Below are 24505 nucleotides of genomic sequence, written 5' to 3'. Positions count from 1 at the left end.
ATGGCTGGAAAACCACGGATTTCCTAGCTAGTCCTTTGCTGGAAGAGTTTGCTGAGCCCCGTTTTAAGCACAACAGTAAGAGACCATTCCGACGACCGCAGTGGAGGGAGCACGCTTTGTTCCTTCCCTGCATTCATCCAGGAGATGAGAGATGACAGGTCGATGGGAACAGGAATCCGTGGGGGCAGTGAGACAAGCCCCCCGCAGAACAGGACATTCGAGAAGGTCTGAGGGCAGGGGTCAGTGAGCCCAGCGCCCGCGCACACCCGCAGCCCGGTTGACCCCACACCTGTGCAGTTGCCCCCGCTGCGGTCCAGCTCATAGCCCCGACTGCAGGCACAGCGGAACATTCCAGGCAGGTTCTCGCAGCTCCCGAACATGCAGAGGTTCCCGAGAATGCACTCGTCCACATCTGTGGGGGCCCCAGGTCAGCCCGCCTCTCCCGGCAGCCTGCTCCTGGTGCCCTGCTCGCCGGGACCCGCCTGCTGCGTCCCCCAGCCCGGCAGCCCCAGGCCTCACCCCGGCAGGCGCGGTGGTCCTCCGTGGGGCTGAAGCCCATCTCACACTCGCAGCGGTACCCGCCCGGGGCATTGAGGCACTGCCCGTTCTCGCAGAGGTCCACGTCCTCAGCACACTCGTCCCTGTCTGCGGGACCCCGAGAGGCAGAGGGCTGGGGGCCAGCGGGCCGGGACCCGCACAGGGTGGGCAGATGGCCCCAGTCAAACCCTCTGTGGTCACCCAGGGCTCCTGGGAGCAGGCAAGCCACTCTGGGAACTCGGACCCCGGCTCAGGGAGACAGGGGACGTGGTGACATAGGACCCGGGTGGAGGGGTCTGGGGAAGGAAGCGAGTGTTCCTGTCCCCACACCCCGAAGGCTCCGTGCATCCGGAGTCCAGGGGAGAAGACAGCGCCCCGTGATGCTGGGCCAGGTGTGTGGCCCCGCGGGCTGAAGGCACGTCCTCTCCAGCACCCCAGCGTGGTGTGGGCGGTGGGTCGGGGTGGGTCGGGAAGCCCGCTGACCACCGTGACCCCCTCGGAATCCAGCCCTCATGGCTACCCCTCTCGGGCCCCCGTCCCGCTCTCACCTTCACAGGAGAAGCCGTCCCCGCTGAAGCCGCGGTGGCAGACGCAGCGGTAGGAGCCCGGAGCGTTCAGACAGTCGGCTCTGGGGCTGCACCGGTGCTCCCGGAAGGAACACTCATCCAGGTCTGCACGACACGGAGCCCGGAGCCCGGAGCCCCGAAGTGTGTGCATTGGGGGGCTGCAGGGAGGCAGACCCTCCGATCTCGGCCCTGACCAGCCCCCCCCGACCCCCCCCCCCCCCGGTCCAGCCACCCCTGCCCTGCACCCTTCCCCCACCTGCCCCCGACCTACCTCTGCTGCTCTGCCCAGACCGCCTGCCCCCAGGCACTCACCGTGACATGCGAAGCCGTCCCCCACCCAGCCTGGCAGACACCTGCAGCTGAAACTCCCAGGGACGTTGAAGCAGGAAGCGTGGCTGTCACAGCTGTGTCCCCCAAGCTCACACTCGTCCACGTCTGCGAGGACAGGAAAAAGGTCACGGGAGGGTCAGGAGTGGAAGCAGGGCAGCAGGGCACAGCACCCCCACCAGGCCCGGGGCTTAGGGTTAGGGCCTCAGGTGCAGAGCGGGAAGACAGTGCAGCGGTGGGCGGGGGGGGAGCAAGGACCCTCCTGGGGGAGGGCTGGCCCAGAAAGCCCCCCCCCCCCACTCCAGTAGCTTCCACCTTCACCCAGAGCCCAGAAGAAAAACCCTAAAGCCTAAAAGGTATGACTCCCAACAGCCCTGCAGTAGTTTGAAATAGCAACAAGAGAGACTTAGCCTAGACCTTAAGAGTAACCGTCCTAACGCGCATGTCCTTGTTCTAGAGCAGGCTTCCCTCCAAACCAGTCTCCAATCCACAGCCGAGTCTGCAGTCTGCCTCGCTCTTCTACGCTCTGCAGCGTCCCCCTACCACCTCCGTGAGCTACTGGGTACTGGTCATTTCTTTACACCCTCTGCGCTGTTACTTGGGCGAATGGATTTTAAAAGCTAATTTTACATCGACCACGGTCTCTACAAAGTCACGGGCGTGATGCCGTTTCGTAATGTGGGGCTCTAACACGCGTTCAGACAACTGCGTAACTGTGTTTTTGTATTTGTATCCTCCAAAAAGGTACATTCAAGTCCTGACTCCTGGAACCAATGAACTGGACCCTTATTCGGAAATGTAGCAAGTTAGGATGGGGTCCTCCTGGACTGTGGGGACCCTTATCCAATGACCGGCATCCTTGTAAGAGGGAAATTTGGACCCAGACGCAGACAGAGCCCAGGTGAAGACAGACAGAGTGGAGTGACATATTTACGAGCCAAGAAACATGGAGGACTGGTGGCCACCACCAGAAGGCTGCAGAGGCACAGGATAAATCCTCCCCTTAGACTCCCAGGAAGGAACCACCCCTGTGCACACACTGATTGCAGATTTCTGGCCCCCGGGACCATTTTTGAGGGAGAATACACTTCTGCACTTGTGAGCCACCAGGCTGGGATGAAACTGTGACAGCAGCGCAAGGCGCCCAAACCAAGGACTGTTGAAATGTTGGAATGTGTGCCCCCGTGTCGCTTAAAGTCATCAGGCTGGCATGCTTTGGGGACACTGCCGGGGACACCTGGGACTGCAGAGGTTTGTGCTAAGGGGAGCCCCGGGGGAACCTGACCTGGTCCTGTTTCTGCTTTAACACCACCTGTGCAAATCTAGAAGAATGAGGTCTGGCTGTACTCAGCCCTGAGGGGAGGGGTAGACCCCAGGACCCCTGGCCTCCTGCTCACCGGAACAGCCTGTGGCTCCCTTGCTGATGATGTAACCGGGCTGGCAGTGGCAGACAAAGGAACCTTCTGTGTTCTCACAGTCCCCGTGGAGGCAAATGTGAGGGATCAGGTCACACTCATTCACATCTGTGGGATGACAGGAGAGGAAGCAGGTAAGGGTGGGGGGGGTGCGTGAGCGGGGCTGCGTGGCCTGCCACGTGTTGAGGCTGTCCCCGTCCTTCTCCAGGACTGGGGAGCTCCTTCCGGTTCTACCACCATGCGACTAGGAAGGTCAACACGTGACACGGCGTATTCTGTGGCACGTATCCGGCACATGTTCTCAAAAGGATTTTGTGGCTGAATACATTTGGAGCACATGGGGCTAAATGAAGCAAGCTGGGTTTTTCTGCTACAGGCCTTGTCCGAGCCTTTATGCCAATGTGGATCTGCGAGAAGGCCACGGAGCCATAAAAGAATTCCCTGTTTGATTTGACCCGAAGCGCAGAAGTGCTCCCTAAGACTCCTGCAATCAGAACCCCCAGCTGCACCCGGCTGGACTCGTCTCCTGGGGAGGGAGTTACACTCTTCCTTCCTGGAGCGTCCCCACTCTGGCCCCAGCCGTGCCCTGACGGGGCAGACACCTGTTCCCCAGAGCCTGGCAGCTCGGACAGGACAATGACCACGGTCTGAGAAGCCTGGGGTCCCCAAGCTGGGCTCAGGGAGCAGTTCTGAGTGTCCTTCCATTTTGCTCACTGTTACATCTAAGAGGCCTCAGGGTGCAGTGATCTTAAAATGCAGCCCGGGAAGCAGGGTATGAACCTTTGTGTGTATCAGGTACCGGGGGAGGGGTTGGCACAGCGTTCGGGGCTCTGCTGCTCTGAATCCGATCCCACAGGCTCTGGCCCATCCCCCTTGCCCACATGTGACAGGGAAGGGGCATGCGACAGGGAAGGGGCCCGACGTCGGCCTCGGCTGTGTGCTTCCCCGTGGAAGACCTGGCCTGTGAGTTCAGACGCTGTCTTCTGCACCCCCAGGCCCAGCTCCTCACCAACGCATGTCCTTGCATCCAGAGTCGCCATGAATCCTTCATAGCACAGGCAGCGGTGGCCCCCAGGCACATTGGTGCACTGGCCCCCATCACAGATGTCCGGGATCTCCGCACACTCATCCACGTCTAGGGGAGCAGGGAGGGCGGCTGGGCTGTAATTGGGCAGGAATGGAGGGGGAGCCCAAGGGGGCCTGCCACAGCCTCTGGCCTGGCCTGTCCCAGGTCTGGCTGGTTTCACCTGGGACGGCTTGTTGGATCCCCCCTCCCACATACCTGCACACGTCTTCCCGTCGGGCATCAGTGAGTAGCCACGTCCGCAGCCACAGCGGTAGCTGCCCTCCGTGTTGGTGCAGTGCGCCTCACAGCCACCGTTCCCAGTGAGACATTCGTTTACGTCTGCCGGAGGCAGGGCAGAGGTGGAGGGACGGGGCCATGGGGCGGGGCCAGGCTTGGGGCTGGCGGGCTACTCCCACCCCGCCCCGCCCCTCTGCGTGGCAGGTGGGCGTGGTCTCACCCGAGCACCCCTGGCCGTCAGGCGTGCTTTGGAAGCCAGCGTGGCAGGAGCACTGGAAGGCCCCAATGACGTTGACACAGTGGCCGTGGGGACACAGGCCGTCACTCAGGGAACATTCGTCGACATCTGTGGGGGAGAGCGCGTGGCTCGTGGGGCCAGGTGTGAGCGGATGGCCGACATGGACACTTCTGCCATCTACAGGCCCCTGAGACACTCGGACACGCGTGTGCACCAGTGCTCTCACACACGTGCAAACACCCTCGCACGGAACACACTCTTCCTGAACGAACACACGCCCACACTCCGCCCACTCACAAGGCTCACACACGCTCCCTATATGCACAGGGAGACTCGTCCAGACTCGCCCGCTGTAGACGCACATCGGCACCCACGTGCTGGTTCACAGACACTCACACACACACACACTCACAGTCACAGACACACACATTCACACCATGTGCACTCCCACGGACTCACAAACACCTGTCACCCACAACTGCCTTTGTGTCAATGCACATTCAGCTGCACGCTCAGACCCCCACACAAACACACCCTCGGACCCCTTCACCTGCAAACACCCTCACCCAGGAGCAAACACATACCCATACTGAGACACACACTTCTTGCAAGCTCATGCAGACCCACAAATAGACGCAAATCACACACTCACTCTTGTATAGACACCAATACACACCTCCACCAGACACACACAGGCTCTCCCATCTCACACGTGCGACCGCTCACCTGTACACGGACTCATGGACTCACACGTGCACACTCACACGCAGGTACGTCATCAGACGTGCACAAACATGCATTCCCACTACGACACTCACCCCACCGATGCCCGCACACTGGGGGCACGCTCACCCTCACAGGCGGGGCCCTGCGCCGTCAGCGCATGTCCGGGGGGGCACTGACATGTGAAGCTCCCATCCGTGTTGACACAGCTCCCGCCCCGGCACAGCAGTGGGTCCCGCACACACTCGTCCACGTCTGGGCATGTGGAAGAGAGAGGAGCTGTGAAAGCCTGGACGAGGGCAGGGCGGGGCCGGGCTCATGGAAGCTGCTCCCCTCCTCCCCCCACACACACCCTAGCCCTGCCCAGGAGAGCCCGGAGGCTTGGAGCTCAGGTGAGAGAGTTTAAGCTGAAAGGGGCAGGGGCAAGTCAGCCCAAGAAGGAAGCTGGAATCTGCAGGACAGTCAGGGCCATGAGGCTGACATTCCCAGAGTCACTGAAGGAGACCCTGAGAAGCCACCCTGTAGCACAGTCTCCAGGCATCAGCGTGGGGAGCGGGCTGCGGCTCCAGCCTCTTCAAGCTCCAGTCTCGTGTCCCTCCTTCCACCCCTCGGGCCCACCCCAGGGCCTTGGCACCTGCTGTTCTCCCTTCAGGCCGATCTTCCAGCCCCTCATCGCCACATTTAGTCCCACTCTCTCTCAGCCACAACCTCAGGTCCCCCCAGAACGGGCCATCCCTGGGGACCCCACCCCACCATGTGGCCCCCTCAGGGGCTTCTCACAGTGGCCATTTTGCATGTATCTGGGGATTCGTTTTAGGAACATCGGTCTCCCCATCAGGTCATGAGCTCCGAGAGACGGGCTGCCTGCTGCTGAGCGCTTAGTGGTTCTTCTCAGTAGAGACACATGGAATGTTCACGGAATACATAAAAAAGGGAAGAGGAGCTCCTCTCTCCAGGGCCTTCTCTTCTCACAGGATCCCTGCCCTGGGGGAACTCACCCAGACCTCGGTCCCTAGGCCTCAATTCTGCATGACAGACCCGAGGTCCAGCAGCCTTCGGGACGCCACCGTGTGTCACCCAGATTCGCCGGGTCTCTGCTGGGTTGAGCTTCTCCCCACAACCCCTGCCTCGTCCATCACGGCAGCGTACCCACCACCCCTCCCCTCAGCCCCAGCACCCTTCGGACATCACCCTGCCCGGGGCCACCCGCGCAACAGCCCCGCGGCCACCTACCCACGCAGTTCTTCATCAGCACCAAGCCACTCTCGTACCCACGGAAACACTCGCACTCAAAGCTCCCCGGGGTGTTGACACAGGTGCCCCGGCCACAGAGGTCAGGGGAGATGTGGCACTCGTCAATGTCTGCAGAGAAAGGGGCAGGGGACAGACTCCACATCTGTAGACACTGGCGGGGGCTGTGTGGGAGCCTGAGCTGCCGAACTGAGCCCAGGGGTGCGCCCACCGGCCAACTGCAGGGAGTTTCCTCCCTGGAGGTCCCCTCTGTCAGCCCCCCTTTCACAGTCAGGGTCCCTAAGGGCCAGAGGGGCAGCAACCTGCCCTGGGTCATGCCGCCGGCGGGCAGCCAGGACTAGAGGTGCCCATGGAAGGGGGTCTCGACTCCACATCTGCTTCGAAGCCCCCATTCCGGCCGGCGTTCCCCACGGAGGCCAAGGGAGGCCCATACCTGTGCAGTTCCTTCCCTGAGCATCAAGGGCGAAGCCCCCGGCACAGGAGCACCGGAAGCTGCCCACGGTGTTCCTGCAGGCGCCGTGCACGCAGAGGCTGGGGAACGCCTTGCACTCGTTCACGTCTGCGGTCCGGGAGCAGAACGTGCGGTCGGTCAAACACCTCCCTGGGTTTGCTCCAGAGGCTTTGCGGTGGGGATTCTCCCCACAGACGCTCTGTGCCGCCCGCCCCCCGACCCCCGCCCCGGCCATGCACTTCCCACCTCCAGGCCTACGCCTGGGCTGTGCCCTCTCCCTGCCCTCGGGGCTCCTGGTGCTGCACACACCTTTATAAAAGGGTTGGCCTGACAGGAAGTCCCTACTGGCGAAGCCCGGGCCCCGGGGACACAGGCTGGCAAATGCTGGGGACTCGGGCTCTGGGCATGCCTCGCACGCAGCCCCCCAGGCAGCCCCCACGGAGCAGCAGCAGACGTCCATCCGGTGTTTGCCAGGCAGGGCAGCCCCACACTCATCCTCGTCCCAGTGCAGGAAACACGGCTCCAGGCGCATGTCTACACAGAGGGCAACAGTCACCGGGTCCCCCGTCCCCTGCCACCACACCACAGCACACCTGCCACCACATGGGGCATGCGGTCTCCCGCTAAACAGCTCCGATCTCTGCGCCTGAGGGGGAGCCATTCAGAAGGAATGTTGGAGCCCGGGATGCTGAGGGAGATTGCGGGCACACTAGGGGTGCCCAGTGAGCAGACCCACCCCGAATCAAAATTCTTTGGTGATGAGAAAGAATGAATACATTTGCAGACGCTACATCACAAGACCTTAGCAGGTGCCGCGGGCCTTGTTAAAGGGCAGCGAAGGGAAAGGGTGAGCCCCCAAAACACACAAGACCCTCTCTTGAGACACGTCAGCAAGAAATGAGCAGGGAGCAGAGGGTCCCGGAGGTCTCCATAAATCCCTTCTGACCCCAGGAGGGGTCTCCAAGCACAGGGGTAGGGACAGTGGAGGGAGGGCAGGTGGCCCCGCACGGACTCACCCACGCACAGCTGGCCCGTGGCATCCAGCGTCAAGCCGTAGGGGCACTCGCAGCGGAAGGAGCCAGCAGTGTTGAGGCAGTGCCCGTTGGGACAGACCCCGGGGAAGACCTCGCACTCATTTACATCTGGGCGGGGACAGAACAGGAGGAGGGCAAGGCCTGGAGCTGCTCCCCTGGGACTTGGGACAGCCAGGTTGTCCCTTGGGAGGTAGGAAGGAACAGGGCCAGCCTTGGGGAATGGGGAACCTCAGGGGCAGACCTGGGTACCAAGGAGGGGAAAATTCTGTCTCGATCTCAAGACTTCAGGACCCCAGGCACCCCCCCATGACCTGCACCTGTCGGTGTGTCGCTTACCTGGGGGTGGGGGGACTACAGAAGGGCTGGGAGTTACCTTCACAGGTGAGCCCCGCTGTACGGGCAAAGCCATGGGCACAGGCAGGGTCTGTGGTTGGGAGAACCAGAGTGGGCACAGGAGTCACTCTCTCCATCAAGAGCCCCGTTCTCTGAACGGGCACCCAGGAAACCGCAGTGGCCATGCCTGGGTGGTCCCCCAGAGCTCAGGTGGGGGGCTCCCAGGGCATTACCAGGCTCGCAGCGTTCGCAGGGGCTCCCCCAGGCAGCGCCGAGGGTGGCACAGCACTCAGACCGCAGGGAGGCTCCACGCAGGTTCGCTTCACAGCGGCCCTCCTGGACCTTGAGCCAGCAGGTGCCCCTGGTGATGTCTGCGGAGCAGGCGGTGACCCCGTTCACCTGCCAGCCCGCACCTGCAGGCTGACCCACAGAGACCTACCCTCCCCCGGGATGGGATGCAGGGCTGGGCAGCAGTAGCAGTCCCTGCTACTCCATGGGACTCGGGGCCCTCTCACCTAGGCACATGGTGCCAGAGGGTCCCAGCCGGCTGCCAGGGGCACATTCGCAGGCATAGGAACCGGCCAGGTTCCGGCACACACCATTGACACATGGGTTGGACAGGCACTCGTTGATGTCTGCAAGGACAGCCCCCCATTGGGTCCCGAGCTGTTGGAGAGGGGGCCCCAGCTGACCAGGGCCCCCTCCTCCCCAGTGGCCACCACATGCATATCCATGCGCGTGCACCTGACAGACACGGCATGTGCATGCAGGCAGGGTGCCCAGGGATGGAATGCGCAGAAACGCACGAGTGCTTGCACTGAGCTGTGCGGGACACCCATGCAGGCACGCTGACACGGAGGGTCCTGTGAGCATGCACACGCGACTGATGGGGAGGGACAGACACAGTGGGGCTCAGTGACCCTCAAGGGGGTCACAGCACACAAGAGGAGGAGAGGCAGGAGGAAAGCCCAGAGAGGACAAAGCCAGGATGTGGCCGGAAAGCAGGCAGCTCCAAGGGCTGAACGGAGCGGGGTCTGAGGACGGACACACGGGGGACATGCTGGTGGACATGCTGGGGGACATGCTGGGGAACAAGGACCTTGCTGCAAAGTGTGTGCATGGTTGGACACGTGTGTGTATACATGCGTGTGCATGCACAAGGCACAGGTGTGTGAACACACATCTAAGCGTGAGCCTAATGTGAAAGCATGAGAATGTGGGCACACACATTTCTTAGAGAGTGTGCATGACTGGGTGGCCCTGTCTACGAGTGTGAATATGGGTGTGTGTATGTGTTCTGAGTCAGTACCAGTACAAGTGCCTGGTTGCACACGCACACATGTGAACGTGTGAAGGTCTGGATGCACGCATAAGCATGTGACTCTGTGTGGCTGCGAGTACAAGCGAGTCAAGTGTGAGAGTAAGTGGGTGTGTGAATGTGGGTCTGAGTGTTCGAGTGCACGACACCCATGCGTGTGTATAACTGTGTGAGACCAAGTGGGACTATTTGCCCGTGAGTGTGTTTGAATGAGTAAACATGCATCTTCCAGCATGTGTGTGTGTGTACACACCACACTCAGGTGTCCGTGTGCACACCCGTGTGTGCGCACGCGCCTCAGGCAGCGCGCTGGGACCGGATACCTTCGCAGGTCTCCGTGTCCCGTCTGAAGCTGAAGCCCCGGGGGCAGGAACAGCTGTAGCTGCCGGGGTTGTTCTGGCACCAGCCGTTGTCACACAGGAGGCTGTTGCGAGCACACTCGTCCACGTCTGCGGGGTGGGGTGGGAGAGCGGGGTGAGGGGGTGCAGCGCGGGCGGCCCGCGCACCTGCCCGCGATCGGCTGGGCGCGCTCACCCACACACTCCTTGCCGGCGGTGCCGGCCTCGTAGCCTGGGCCGCACACGCAGCGGTAGCTGCCCCGCAGGTTCTCACATGCGCCGTGGGCGCAGATGTCGGGGTCCAGGGCGCACTCGTTGATGTCTGCGGCAAGAAGGAGGCGGAGCGGCTGCCGGGCTCACGGGAGTCTCCAGAACCCTCCTCCGCCCCGTTTCCCTCTAAACCCGCGGTTTCCCGACACTGTGGACCTTTGGGGCTGTTCTTTGCTGTGGGGTCCGTCCTGTGCATTGGAGAATGCTTTGGCCTCTACCCACCCCATGCCAACCCCATGCCTTCCTGATATTTCTCCAGACCTTGCCAAATGTACCTGTGCAGCCGTGGGGGGCGGGGGCCGGGGGGGGGGGGTTGTCCTCAGTTTGGAACCCATGGAACAAAAACTTGTACAGCAGCAACGTGATAAAAATTAAAGCAATCATAATTGCTGACATTACAGAGTGTGTATTATTTTGTGCGTGTTGACTCACGAGACCCTCATGACATCCCTGAAACAGGTCCTATTACTATCCCCACTTTGCAGACAAGGAAACAGAAGCAGAGAGGGTAAGTAGCTTCCCCCCCATTACACAATCCGTCAACAGCAGGGCCAGGATTCGAACCCAGGAATCTGGCTCCAGACCTATGCCTTTCAGTGGATGAGAGCGTGGTGGTCCAGACATCTGTCCTCCCCTGATGGCCCAGCAGTCAGTGAGAAATCAACTGTATCCTAAATCCTTTCGTTTCTGCATGTGTGTGTGTGTGTGTGTTCAGCCAACTAACACAGAGACACACACAAGGGAAATTTCCTTTCCTTGTAAGTTTCAACTCTACAGATCAGGCACTTTGGGGTGAGACCTGCCGGCCCCAGGAGATCAGCCCGGGACCCCAGGGTAGGGACTGTCCGGTTGTGGGGGCAACCGAAAGAATCACAGAGGCTGCAGAGTGAGCGGGCCAGAAAACACAGATCAGGAGGGAAAGGAGCCGTGGGAGAAAGCATAGCTTTACACATCCACCATCCCCAGCTCTGTGGGTTGAATCGTGTCCTCCGCAAATTCATACATTAAAGTCCTAACCCCCAGGACCTCAGCACCTGGCCTCACACGGAGAGCAGGTCTCTACGGAGGTAATCCTATTAAAACAAGGTCATGAGGGTAGATTCCCAATCCATGCCAATATGATGATTGTCTACTTACAAAAGGGAGAAATTTACACAGACACACACGCAGGGAGAGCCTCACGTAAAGATGGAGGCAGAAAACGGAGAGATACTTCTACAAGGCAAGAACACCAGAGATTGACATTGACCACCAGAAACTGGCAGAGAAGCAAGGAAGGGCTCCTTCTTCACAGCCTTAGAAGAAACCGAAGCGGCCTACACCTTGATCTCAGATTTTGAGCCTCCAGAGCTGCGGGAGAATACGTTTCTGTTGCTGAGCCCCCCAGCCTGGGGTCCTTGGCTAGGACAGACACAGCAAACTGACACGGTGCCCCCCCCACCAGCCCTCTCCCAACACCTGCGGCCACACACCTCTACCATCCGTGGTGACGCCCAGACCGCTGCGGCACAGAACCTGGAACTCGGCTGGAGTGGCAGGGACAGGGAGAAGAGGGGCCAGTGGTCAGTGCTGAGCCGCAGCCACTCCCAAGGCTGCGTCGCACAAGAGTCTGGGACCAAGATGCCTCCCCTCATGGAGAGAGTGATTTTCTGCTGCCTCTACTTGGGGAGAGGCACCGGCAGAGAGATGTCCTCCCCACAAACCCATGCAAGACCTCTGTGCCTTCCCACCCCCGGGGTGATGAACTAGAAGGCGTACAGGGACGAAAAAGGCAGGTAGGGTCAGGCAGCAGGACACTCACCAGAGTTCCTGGCAGGACACGGCTGGCAGGGCTCCCCAAATCCGTGGTCTGGGCTAGCACAGCAGCACTCGGATTTGGTGACCGCACCCGGGAAGGGGCGGGCACAGGAGCCCTGCTCCAGGGTTCCATAGCAGGTGCTGCGCACATGCGTGTCCACGCACAGGCGGCCGTCCGCGCCCACGGCCAGTCCCCCCGGGCAGTGGCAGCGAAAGGAGCCCTCGGTGTTGGTGCAGTGGCCGTTCATGCAGATGCCTGGAGTCTGGCACTCATCGATGTCTGTGGGGGTGGGGGAGGCCCGGGGGCTCTGCATCACGTCCTCCCCAAATCTCTCCCCTCCCCGCCCATCACCGTCACTTCCGTCCTATCCCATGCTACCCAGCCCCTGGCCTCACCCACACAGGCGTGGCCGCTGGGCGCCAGCAGGAAGCCGGATTTGCAGAGACACGTGAAGCTGCCGTCCTCATTGATGCACACTCCGTTGGTGCACGTGGTGGCGGTGGCACACTCGTTGTGATCTAGGGACACCCGACCCCTCGCTGGGCTAGCCCTGCCTGCAGACCAGCACCTCCCGCTCACTTCTAGGTGATGCAGCAGAGCGAGTGCTGAGCCCCCAGGACCCCACCCAGAGAAGCTGGGGGCCCGACTGGGCACCCCGTGGTTTGTCTGTGATTCTGTCTGCCTGGACGTCAGTCTGTCTGCTGGAATGCAAGCTCCCCTGGGGCTCGACAGGGCTGTCTCCTCAGTCTGCATCTCCCTCCTGGCCCAGGTAGGTGCTCCATAAATATTTGTTCAGAGTTAAATAAATGAGGGGGCAGTCGCACGGCTCTGGGCATGTACTAAATGCCACTGAAATGTTCACTTCTAAATGACGGCATTTATCTCACCTCCGTTTAAAACAAAGAAAAGGGGAAAACAGCTGACAAAAACATGGTCTAGGGGAAGGAAGAGGTAAGTGCAGGAACAAATATGAAAGCATCAGTTTTGCACAAAAAAGATTGCACCAGAAAAGGAAAAGATATGAACGAAATGTCACGAAAATTTGTGCATGGATGTCCACCGCAGTATTCTCTGTAATTGTGAAAAGTGGAAACAGCCCCGATGTCCGTCAGCTGAGGAGTGAAGAAGCGAGATGTGGCCCTCCACCCCCACACGGACACATCACTTGGCCACCAACAGGGGCGAGGCGACGACACAACACAACGCTGCCTGCCGGTGTAAGACCAGGAGCACCGCGGGGAGCCTGACCCAGGCACACCCCCTCCCCACCACCACCACCAAGGTCCTGATCCCATACTCTCAGCCAGATTCGCTGCCACCCAGCAGGTCCGAGGACGCGCTTCGGTCCCGGGTCGGACAGCCCTTGCTGGGATTCATGGCATGAACTCGGGAGCGGGGCAATGAAGAGTGAGTGAGGCAACAAAGCGCAAGATGGAATCTCAGGCAGGTTGTCTGGGTTCCGAAGGGGGAGCACAGCCTCCATCTTCGGGAGGGACGTGGGTGATGCGGCAGGGGAGACGCGCAAGTGGCCCTCACGGGAGCCACCGGGGCCCTCAGGCCCCCTCCCCGCCCGCCCATCCCCAACTCACCCACACAGTTCTTGCCGCCTGGGCCGAGCTCGAAGCCGGCATTGCAGACACACCGGAAGCTGCCGTCGGTGTTGACGCAGCGGCCGTGGCGGCAGAGGCTGCTGCCCACCAGGCACTCGTCCACGTCTGCGGTGGGGGGAAGGCGGCAGGCGGTGAGACCCGGACTCAGGCCGCAGATCTGCGCCCTGCAGCCCCGGCGTCCCCGCTCTCCGGTGGACAGCCATACCCACGCACGCCTGCTTGGCGGGCGTCGCCTGGAAGCCCTCGCGGCACCGGCAGTGGTAGGAGCCCGGGGTGTTGACGCAGTCTCCGTGGTGGCAGGGGTTGCTGGTGCATTCGTCCACGTCTGCGGGCAGACGACCCTGAGCCCCCGCCCACCGGCAGGCGCGGCCCCGCCCACCGGCAGGCGCGGCCCCGCCCACCGGCAGGCGCGGCCCCGCCCACCCAGCCGGGACTCACCGATGCACTCCCCTCGAACGTCCTGCGTGTAGCCCGCGTTACACTCGCAGCGGTAGCTCGAAGGGGTGGGCAGGCAGCGGCCATTGAGACACAGATTGGTGAAGTGTCGGCAGATGTCAATGGTCCGGTTCAAGGTGGCTGTGCCCGAGGGAGAGAACAACAGGTGCCCCTGAGTCGAGGGCTTGCCCCTGCGTTGGGACGCCCACTCTGAGGCTGGAACCCTGCCCACATCGGCCTGGCGTGGTGCCCTAACTTCAGACCCTCACCCAAGGCCCAGATCCTGCCTTTGAGACCCAGATCCCAAATCTAGGCCCAGTCCAGACCACTGTAAGTACTTTCACCTGGGTTAGGACCCCCAACCCCCAAAGAGCTGACCCACCCTCTGAAGCCTGGACCCACTCCCCCAGGTCTTGGATCCCTCTTCCCAAGTCCCAGGCCTCACCAATGTGGGCATTGCCAAGGCCCAGGCTGGGAACACCATGCCCACTGGAGCCATGGGGGCTGTGGCGACCCGGCCCAAAGCCAGGACGCACACCATTGGACCCAAAGCCAGGGAGACCGGGTAAGGGGCCAGGGTAGGAGGGCAGCAGTGGGAGCCCCTGCACACACAGTCGCTGGAACTCATCTGCAAAGAAGCAGGGTTTAAGGTCAGGCCCTCTGTCGTGTCCCAGGGCCCCTCCTCTGCAGGGAGGTCTGGGGGCAGAGGAGGGTAGGGGCAGCCCCAGGCCACTCACCAGAGCCCCGCAGAGGACACGGCTCAGGGGCTGGGCCAGCTGCCCAGCACCTGCCCCTGTCACAGCAGCACTGCCTCTGAGTGTAATGGCCAGCGAGGTCTCCAGCACAGCGGCCTCCAATCAGCGTGGAGAAGCAGGTGCCGGCCCGGTAGTCTGCGACGGGGACGGGAAGGATTGGTCACCAGTCCTGGGTTCAAACCCCAGCTCCAAAACAGTCAGCAGGACAGGACTCCTTGCAGCTCTGTGCCTCGGTTTCCCCATCCCTGGAACAGGGGTGCTCAGAGCATTCACCTCCCCTTGGAAGAGTGTTGCTGAGATAAAAAAGTGAAGTACCCATATCTGGCACGCAGCCGATTCTCACTGGATGAGAACCTTATTACAAAGATTTCCAAATTATCCCGGGAGATGGATTTGGGCTCATTCCAAGCAAAAGCCTTCCAGCACCTACAGCAGGCATTGGTAATAAGCTCCCTGTCACCCCAGGCATTCAACCACACTGAGAAAGACCTCTGGGATTGGGGGTCTGCCCTGGCAGGAAGGTCAGACACAGGGATCTGTGGCTATGTGCTCCCACCTGATAGCCCTGGGCATTTCGGGAAACCTAATTCATAGCCTAAGAGGCTATGAATTTGAGGAGGGGCCCAGGCGCAGACTGCTCAATTGACGACTGCAGCCTCAGGGGGACTGAGGCAAAGGCTTCCTGGACTGGAGAACCACGGACACCCTTCCCCATCCCATTCTGCTCTGGAGTCTAACAGTGTTATGCCATGATCAGATTTCTCAGGCTCAAAGAGTATATTTTTAGCTTAAAAATGCACAAATCTTGGCCAGTGGCCCACAGTGAAACCTCTTCCACCAGCTGGGAGGGCCCCTGACAGCAGCCCCATGCCCTGCCCTGCCCCAGGCTGAGAAAACACGCAAACATTTCTCTTTTTTGAGAGAGAGAGAGAGAGAGAGAGAGCGCACACCAGCACATGCACAAGCAGGGTGAGGGGTCGAGGGAGAGGGAAAATCCCAAGTAGGCTACACACTCAGCATGGAGCCCACTCAGGGTTTGATCTCAAGACCCTGAGGCCACCACTCAAATAGAAATCAAGAGTAGGACGCTCAACCACCCGAGCCACACGGGCGCACCAACACGCAAACATTTCTGCCTCCCCTGCCCCAACCCATGGGGACCCCCAGGCGCACATGGAGGAGTTGGGGCTTTGCACTCCCAGCACCATCCTACGCCCTTGACAGGGGTGGGAAGCCCCCCCACGGGACAAGGACTGCCCAGGTTGGGGGAGGTCAACAGATTCATTCAAGGTCACACCGGCTACTGAAGAGGGAAAGGGGACAGGAAATCAGATACCAGAACCCCAGGGGATCTGACCAAGCAGCTGCTTCTCAAGTAGGGGAGACAGAAACAGAACATAAGAATTTTAACAAAAATGATGCTGCTTTAGATTCTAAAGCATCCGCTGTGATCAAGGCCCCACTGAGCACCCCAGCAGCACTGTTCTTTTGTCTTTGTGAACATGTGTTGAGTGTCGACTATACCCAGCTCCCCCGGCAAATCATTCCAAAATTGTATTTAAGAGGTAGGTACTTCTGTGATCCCCATCTGACAGATGAGGAAGTTGGGGCACACTTGCCCGAGGTCACAGAGCTTGTGAGCAGCTCAGGTAGCAGATGGAACCCAGGACTGCATCCCAAGCCCATGTTCAGAGGCAGCCTGACCTTGGTTCAAGTCTAAGCTCCACTGTTTAGTAGCTGGGAGAGGACCCCTTATTCCAGGGAACTTGCCCAGGGGTATCTTCCATGCTGGAGATGACAGCCCCCAAGGGGGGAGGAATAGAAGGTCTAACGTTGGCCACAACACATGGGCAGAACTCCAAACACAATATTCCCAGCCCTGCCTGGTGGAGGCCCAGCCAGGGGCCCTGGTGATGCTGGGGAACAGCCAAGCCCCTTCCCTCCTCTCTAAACTCTGCCCATCCCCCACCACAAGGGTCCATAATCCTGGCTTGGCCCATTAGCCATTGACAATGTCTAAAGTCTACTGATGAGTTCATCCAAACAGCAGGACAGGGAGTGAGAGCCCAGGGTCCCCTGCCACTGGGGCGGGGTGTGGGGGGTGAGCATCCAGGGGCAGGCATGGCGCAGAGGACCTCATCCTGGCTAGTGGGGGAGTGTCTGGGTAGGGCATGGGTACAGGCATGTATCTGTTCTAAACTTACCGAGTTCGCTCAAGCAAACCTCCCCTCTCTGGGCCTGTTTCCCTATCTCAAACAGAGGGTGTGGGGCAAGATAGGAAGCATCTGGGAGGGGCCCCTGGGTGGCTCAGTCGGTTAAGTGTCAGGCTCTTGATTTCAGCTCAGGTCATGATCTCAGGGTTGTGAGATGGAACCCCCTTGGGCTCACACTCAGCAGGGAGTCTGCTTCTCTCCCTCTCTGGGATGCCCCCCAGCCCGGACTAGCATGTAGTCTCTCTCAAATAAATAAATCTTTAAAAAAAAAAAAAAAAAGTGTGTGGGAGAGAAAAGAGGAATATAGGTAGGAAGCCAGAAAAACCAATGGGCAGAAGAAGGACACAGAGATGGAGGGAGGTTGGAGGGTCAGGAGGGCATGAGGAAGGACCACGGGAGGCAGGAGGGCCCTAGAGTCAGAGCCACAAAGGGACCACGCGGCTGGGGGCGGGGCCAAGGGGAGGTGGGCGTGGCAAGGGCGGAAGGGAGGGGCAGTGGGCTGGTGGGCCCAAGAGATCAAGACCGAGGACCAGAGAGCTACAGTGTGCACAGAGACGGAGGGCCAGACTGGGGTCTAGAGAGCACAAAGGCTGATGGGTAGGGCGCCAGAATGCCAGACGGGAGGGAAACCGAGGGCTGGAGGAACCCCCAGGCCAGAGGGTTGCAAGGACGGATGAGCGAAGGACCCCTCTCCTCTCTGCGCTCTGTTCCTCCAGACCCCTCAGGCCCCCGCTCACCCAGGCAGCGGGAGCCGTCCAGGCTGCTGGCAAACCCACGGGGACAGGTGCACACGAAGCTCCCACCGGTGTTGGTGCAGTCGCCCCCAGAGCAGAGGCCTGGCACGCTGAGACACTCATCTACATCTGTGTAGACGGACACCTGTCAGAAGAGGGTCCACCCGCAGCCCTCCCGCCCCCTCCTACTCCTTGCCAGGGAGCCTGAGCACAGGGGAGGTTACTCCTCACCCCCCTCCCATCGCCCTCCCATGGCCCACCTTCACACTTGGCACTGTTCTCGCTGAGCCGGTGTCCCGGCGGGCAGCGGCACTCAAAGGAGCCCACGGTGTTGAGGCAGCTGCCGCCCTGGCACAGGCCAGGGACAGCCTGGCACTCGTCCACATCTGCAAGGGAATGAGGGGCCCATCGGAAGGAAGAAGCAAGGCCGCGAGGGCTCCCACTCAGCTCCAGCTGTCCGTCCTCGCGGACTCGCTTACCTTGGCAGGCCCCTGTGTGGATATTGGGGATGAAGCCCCGGCGGCAGGGGTGCGGCTGCGCAGGGCAGAGCTCACAGGGGATGCCCCAGGCACGGCCCACGGTAGCACAGCAGAGCGCCTTGGTGCACACGAGACCTGCGAGCCGGTACTGGCAGCCCTCGGGGCCCACTTGACCGAAGCAGGGGCCGGTGCGGTAGTCTGCAAGACGAACGGATTTGGGGAGCTGGCCCCCAGCTGCCTCGCACCCCAAGCCTCTCCATCACTGCAGCCCTTCACCCTTCAATTCCCCTCCTCTCCAAAGCCTTCTCCAACCAGCCTCCAAAAAGGAGGCCAGGACCGCCAAGCTCGCAAATCCCAGGGCACACCGGAAGAATGTGACCACTCCCCCAGCCCCCCAACTCCCTTCTGGCCTGGGCAGAGACCACAGACACCCAGCAGGAGAGCCTGTCTCATCCACGAGCTTGCGTCTTGCCCTGCCAAATCTCCCAGACCCAAGGAGGACCCCAGCATCTGCCCCAAGGCTCTGGGCCTACAACACTCCACCCCTGAACCCTGAACCCAGCCAAAGGGGTCTCATCGGTGCCCCCGCCTTGGGACACGGGCTCAGATGTGGCTTCCTGGCTCCAACCTCCAGATGGTTCCAATCAAGGGGCTGGCAATGGACCAAGGGAAGCCCCTCCCAGAAGGAGAAGCCAAAGCCAGCCCCCCAGACCCAGGGGGAGGAGGAGCTGCACAGAAATCCACAATGGTCCTGACTCCCCGAAGCCAAAACAATTCTAGAATCTCACCTAATTCACCCAGAACTCAGGACTCCCCCTCACTCTGGCCTCTCTGGGGGCCCGCACCATCCACCACCCACTTGGGCCTCCCCTCTCTCACTCTCCGCACTGATCCTCCCTCCCCCTCAGCCAGCCCAAATTCCAGTTTCTAAAATCACCCCACCCCTCGTGCCGAGGTAACCCTCCCAGCCCCGGCTTCTGGCTCATGGCTACACCCTCTCCGCCCGGGCTTCGGCCCCCGATGTGCGTCCTCTCTCAGGAGCACCTCCCAACGCCCGGGTCAGTCCCAGGCCCTGCCCGCATCCCCGGCTCTGGGCTCCGCACGGGGCGGTCTGACCGCCCGCACAGTCGAGACCCCACCAGCCTCCCGGCCTGGGCATGTCCCACGCTGCCCGCTCTTGTTGGCTTTCTCCTTCCCAGCTTCCCATGGGCTCCGTGAGTTCTCTGCACCCTGAGTCGCCCTCCTGGATCTTCTGCAAGAACCTCAACCACCCCGCTTAGCTTCGGGCCCACGCATAGGGCAGCCGGGGACTGGCATCCAGCTGTTCCCACCTTCCCCAGCACCAACTTTCCACAATACACCGTTGCTTCCATCGTCTGAGTTTGGCCAAAGGCCCCCACAGGTGATCCCGCCCCCCTCAGCCCTGGCAGTACACTGACTGATGGCCGAGGATTATGACAGTCGGGGGTGGTTTGCAATAAAAGGGGGCTGGCGCCCCCCATGAACTCTGACTTATCACTTCCTCCAGGAAGCCCTCCTTCACACCCTTCTCCGGAGCAACAGTTTCTCTGCCCTTCACAGCATCAGACACACCAGAAAGGAGGCCAGCTGGAGCTTCCCAGGGCCTGGCTACCTCTCAGAGGCTGCCAGGAAGCCCCCCTCCATCCACCCGCGCCCCTCCCTCCATGCCCAGCTTGGTACCTCTCTCACACTGAGGCCCCATGAAGCCATACACACAGGCGCAGTGGTTCGGTCCGATGCAACGGCCCCCGTTGTGGCAACCATGGTCACAGACAGCTGCGGAAGAAGAGAGGACAGTAGCCTGATGTCCCCTAGTGGCAGAGGGAGCCGGGGCCCAGAAAAGCCCATTTTCACCCAGGAGTCCCCACCATTGGGTCCAGACCCAATAATAAGACTGGGACGGTGAGCACCTCCCTCCAAACCCTGGTCACAGAAAAAGGACCCATGGGCGGTGGGCAGGTGACGTCAGAGACCGCTCACCGGGATCCCAGGCCCGGGTGCTCCTGGGGGATACTCACGCTGCGCACACACAGTGCCGGTGTAGCCCCGCTGGCAGAGGCAGGACTCCCCTTGGCAGCTACCCCCGTTCATGCAGCTCACGCTGCACCCTGACCCTAAGGATGGGGAGGAGGGACACACAGTAAAGCGACAAGTCCCGCAAGGCCTGTGAACAGCCGCAGCACTAGGCTTGCCTGGCCCAGCTCTCGTCCTCTCAGGCCTGCGGCAAAGCCAACCTGTAGCACCACCACCCCGTGCCCCAGTGGCATCTGGAGGCCTCTACCCTTCTCCTCGGGTTCCCTAGGGGACATTTCCCCTCTCCCCAGCTCACCTCGGGTCACCCCGCAGCTGGGAGCCAGCTTCCCATCAGCACAGGCGCACAGGCTGGGTCTGGAGCAGAAGCCCTTGCCGCAGGCGTGCCTACAGACGGCTGGAAGGGGCGCATCAGATGACGGTCAGGACCGGGACCTGACTCCTGTGCCCTCCCCACCCCATCAGTGCCCAGGCCAGCTTCTGGGTGTCTGCTGGAGCCATCGGGAGCTGGGCTCTTTGGGCCAGAAGTGCTGAGCGGCGAGGACAGAAACCGGACATGCTGGGTCGGTGACGGTGGTATTGGGCCGGAGGGCTCTCCTGGGACTGGAGTCAGATTCTAGAATCCCGAGGTGGCAGGTACAGACTGACAGAGAGATAGAGACAGAGACGGGACAGAGACAGGGAATGAGAGCGGAGACAGGCAGGCAGAGAGACAGGGAGGTAGTAGCGCAAAGGACAGGAACAGGGCAGGTGGCCCGGGAGCCTGAGGACAGGCAAGGGCCAATCCCATGGTTCAGCCTGACGCCCCTGGCCAAGTCCGCTTGGAAGTCCACTTGGGGTTCGGCTTGCCAGCAGGTCAGAGAGCTGCCCCAGCGTCCCAGCCCGAGCACCGCGCCCCCCTCCAGATGGCAGTGGCACTCACGCACAACACACTGGTTCCCGCCTGGCAATGTCCTCCAGCCAGGGCAGCAGTAGGCATGGAAACGGGAGCCGCACACATTGGGCCTTCGGGAAAGCGTGGCATAGCTGGTGAGCCCCCGCCCTGTGGGATGTTCCCCAGGCCTTGCTCCCCCCAACACAACGGGACAGCCCAGCCCAGCCCAGCCCACACCCTCTCAGCATGCCCGGTACCACGCACCCCTGCAAGATGCCTGGGCCGCCTCTCCTCCGCACGTGTCCAGAACCTGCAGACTCCAAGGCCTTGTCCCAACGGCCCTGGACTCCCACCAAGCACAACATGGCCATCCAGGCCAGCAGGAGTCGAGCCAGGGGGCCCCAGGCCATGGTGAAAGCACCAGCCCCTCTCCTTGCCAGCCCCTTCAGAACCATGATGTGTCGTCCCTTACAGGCTGTCGAGAGGAAACAGAGTCAACCCCAGCAGAAGCCCTTGGCCACAGACTACTCAGAACCAGGAGCGCTGGGATGATGGCAGGGCTATGGGAAATGGGGGGTGAGGGGTGCGGGTGTGATGGGGGAGCTACTAGAGCCCTGACCCAGAAGCAGGGGAACAATCAGGCAGGCTTCTTGGAGGAGGTGTGATGTCTCAGAGATGGAGTTAGCCAAGAGAAAGGTGCTGGGGCCAAGTGCACAGTGAGAGCAGAGGGAGAGAGGGACAGGCGGGCTGGTGTCGCAGGAGTGCACTGTGTCGTGGAACTTCTACCTGTAGATCCAGGGTGATGGAGAGCCCTTAAAGGGCTTGACGTAGAGGAACACAGGAGAACGGGTGTTTGGAGCGTGGAAAGGCTCTCAGGAACCTGGGAGGAAGCATGCAGTGGAGGAGGCTGGGGCAGGGGTTCAGAGGAGAGAGGAGAGGACAGAATTCCAGGGAAAGTGAGGAGGTGGAGTCACCAGGAGGTGGAGACTGCTTCCAAAGAAGGCAGGAGACATGGAGGAAACTCCCAGAAACCTGGCTGGGAGGGTGGAGGTGGCAGGTGCACCTTCTCGGTAGGGCACTCCCTCCACCCAGCAGGGAAGGAAGAGCTTTTGTGCCCACTTTGTGGATAAGCAAACTAAGGCCATCGCACAGTTAGTGAGGGGCTGGCTGTGGGCGAGTGCTGAAGCCTAGGCAGAAGGGAGGGAGGGGAAGAGGTGGAGGGGGGAGGGTGTCCCACCGCCTCCCAGGAGGTGGCTTGTTCTCTCCAGGACCTGAAGGTTGGGAGGCGGGGCATGAGGACAGGACCACTCCTGGTTAGGAGAGGACCAGCGGAGGGTAGGAGGAAGGAAGCTGAATATTTGGAGGGGCAGATGGTAGAACAAATGGCCTTCTGGGGAGCCCTTTCGGGCCCTCCTTTCCAGACCAGGGAGAAGAACTGGGCTCAGGCAGGGAACGGGCAAGGACTGTGCTGTGTGCCATTGGGCAGCTGGATGCCCCTCTCTGGGCCTTGGGCAGAGAGAGCCTGACCTGGTCCCAAGGTCCTTGAGGAAGGAAGAGACCCTTGTCCGCTTTGGCGGAGAGGCAGAGAGGAGCCGACCTGGCTGCGGAGGGACACCCCCTTCCTGCTTCCAAGCCATTCCACGCCAGTCTGCGCCCCGAGGACGCCTTCTCCAGGCAGCCTCAGGGCCTGCGCAGCCTCGCTCCCCGCCTCCCCCAGGCTCCGGGGCCCGTGGCCCGGCCTGACCCGGCACCCCCCACCCCCGCCCCGCCTCCGCGCCCCGCGCCCGGGAGGTGCTCGAATGAATGAGCGGGGAGGGCGCGCGCGGCGCGGGCGGGAAGCGAGCGGTCCCGGGCTCCGCGGACGAGGAGGGGCCCGCGGACCACGCTCGCCACCCGGCGGGGCCCGAGGACCGAGGGACCCCCCGGGCTGCGACCACGCTCGGCTCCGCCCTCACCTGCGGGTGGGGCGCCCCGGCCGGGCGCGGGGAGGGGAGCGGGTGGGCCCGGGGCTGCCGCCGCGAACAAAGGAATCCCCTCCCCCTCCCTCGCCCCGGCCTCCCCGGCCCCCGCCGTCCCCGCTCGCGCCCCGCCGCGGGCCCGGCGCTCCCCCGACCTGCGAGCCGGCGCGCGTGGAGGCCGGCACGGCGAGCGGACGCGGGGCTCCGCGCTCAAGGGGTAGCTCGCGCCGCGCGGGGCGCCGGGGGCGGGAACGCGAACCGAGAGGCCGACCCCGCCGCGATCGCAGCCCGGAGCCGCCGCTTCGGGGGGAGTTGGGGGCGGGAGGAGTCGGGGGAGGGCGCGTTTGCACCTCGAAGCTCCCGGGGCGGGGGCCGGGGGCTCCGATCCGGACTGGGGGAGGGGCTGGAGCCGGGGGAGGGCCCGGGGCTGCGGGTGAGGCTCGGAGGGGCTGGAGAAACGGGAGGGGGACCCAGAGCTGTGGCCCGGGCTGAGCCGCTGGATGGGGGGGCTCCGGGCGCTTGGCGGAGGGAGCATGTGGGCTGCGGGGACCGCGTTTTCGGGTAGGAATTGATCTGGAGGTAGCCCTGAGGTGGGACTCCAATTTGGGGGTGGTCGGGAAGAAAGCCAGGGCCGGGAGGTCCCGGGACTCACCTAGGAGTTCCTCCTCCGTCCTCTCAAGCCACCTCCCCTTCCCTCGGGCCGAGAGAATTCCAGGAGTGACGCTGGGAACTCACCTGGCGGCTCCTGGAGCCCGGGTTTCTTCACTAGAGTAAGATCCGGAGGCCCCTAAGAATGTACTCGAAACATGGGGCAAAGATGCCTTTCCTGGGGAGAAAGTCCACATTTTTCATCTGATTCTCAAAACGAAGAGTTTAAGAATCCGAAAGGTCTAGACTTTCTGAACCCCAGTTTTTCTCACGGGCCAGAATTGTAGCTGCCAGTTTGTACTGGACAAGCTGAGTGAAAATTTCTGCATTTCACCCGCCACTTCATTACCTTTGAGAACAGACACCACCACTCAGGGTGGCGATCAAATTTGAGCTGTTCATTGGACCTGAAACTTAGTTATCCCGCTCAGCAAACTCCTATGCTCCCGGCAAAACCCAGTTCTAAAAGCCCCTCCCCTGGGTGCCCCACTCCCAAATTGTTGGTTTATCCTATTGAATTCCCAAAGCTAATTGGGCTGATCATACCTCATCACAGCACTTCAGGAATGTAATAAATAAATAGTAAAAATAATTTGAGCTAATATTTATTCCATGCTTATATGCCCGGCTTGGTGCTGAGGGTGTCGTACACATTATCTCATTAAATAACTAAAAACCCTACGAGGGAGAGGCTCATAATCACCCAGTGTGGGTGTCAGGAGACAGACTTGGACTCCGACACTCCTGGGCTGGAGAAGCGGAGGAAAGGAGCATTCTCTTTGGGGATGGGAGGCTTGAGGGTTCAGTAGAAAGGAGCAGATCAGAGAGGGAAGGGCAAACAGGAG

The 24505-nt window shown here is 61.3% G+C and overlaps 1 protein-coding gene across 5 annotated transcripts in view; it reads right to left on the bottom strand.

Annotated features, from left to right (window-relative positions):
• FBN3 (fibrillin 3) overlaps positions 1–23808 on the bottom strand; it is a 53785-nt gene extending 29977 nt beyond the window's left edge. For 2 of the 5 annotated variants that reach the window (XM_059388852.1, XM_059388851.1), the window contains exons 1-35: positions 23665–23804; positions 21319–21529; positions 21103–21185; positions 20479–20577; positions 20168–20263; positions 19830–19925; positions 18129–18326; positions 17910–18035; positions 17653–17778; positions 14685–14837; positions 14393–14575; positions 13951–14088; positions 13718–13837; positions 13492–13617; positions 12298–12420; positions 11906–12181; positions 11577–11630; positions 10031–10156; positions 9820–9945; positions 8694–8813; positions 8412–8549; positions 8219–8269; positions 7828–7953; positions 7121–7345; positions 6794–6919; positions 6343–6471; positions 5239–5364; positions 4369–4494; positions 4128–4250; positions 3855–3980; positions 2828–2953; positions 1416–1538; positions 1086–1208; positions 520–645; positions 290–412 (exon numbers count right to left, since the gene is read on the bottom strand). In XM_059388852.1, the coding sequence (XP_059244835.1) occupies positions 290–412; positions 520–645; positions 1086–1208; positions 1416–1538; positions 2828–2953; positions 3855–3980; positions 4128–4250; positions 4369–4494; positions 5239–5364; positions 6343–6471; positions 6794–6919; positions 7121–7345; positions 7828–7953; positions 8219–8269; positions 8412–8549; positions 8694–8813; positions 9820–9945; positions 10031–10156; positions 11577–11630; positions 11906–12181; positions 12298–12420; positions 13492–13617; positions 13718–13837; positions 13951–14088; positions 14393–14575; positions 14685–14837; positions 17653–17778; positions 17910–18035; positions 18129–18326; positions 19830–19925; positions 20168–20263; positions 20479–20577; positions 21103–21185; positions 21319–21509 (4477 nt within the window). In that variant the 5' untranslated portion in view covers positions 21510–21529; positions 23665–23804. Of the gene's footprint in view, positions 1–289; positions 413–519; positions 646–1085; positions 1209–1415; positions 1539–2827; positions 2954–3854; positions 3981–4127; positions 4251–4368; positions 4495–5238; positions 5365–6342; positions 6472–6793; positions 6920–7120; positions 7346–7827; positions 7954–8218; positions 8270–8411; positions 8550–8693; positions 8814–9819; positions 9946–10030; positions 10157–11576; positions 11631–11905; positions 12182–12297; positions 12421–13491; positions 13618–13717; positions 13838–13950; positions 14089–14392; positions 14576–14684; positions 14838–17652; positions 17779–17909; positions 18036–18128; positions 18327–19829; positions 19926–20167; positions 20264–20478; positions 20578–21102; positions 21186–21318; positions 21530–23664 lie in introns of all 5 variants that reach the window. The other 3 variants (XM_059388849.1, XM_059388850.1, XM_059388853.1) reach the window with 2 other exon arrangements.
• Between the last annotated feature and the right edge of the window lie 697 nt (positions 23809–24505).

This window comes from Mustela nigripes, chromosome 2, assembly GCF_022355385.1.
Source record: "Mustela nigripes isolate SB6536 chromosome 2, MUSNIG.SB6536, whole genome shotgun sequence".
Classification (NCBI taxonomy): Eukaryota; Metazoa; Chordata; class Mammalia; order Carnivora; family Mustelidae; genus Mustela; species Mustela nigripes.
Note: the sequence above shows the minus strand (reverse complement) of the source record. Positions and strands in the feature narration are given on the sequence as shown.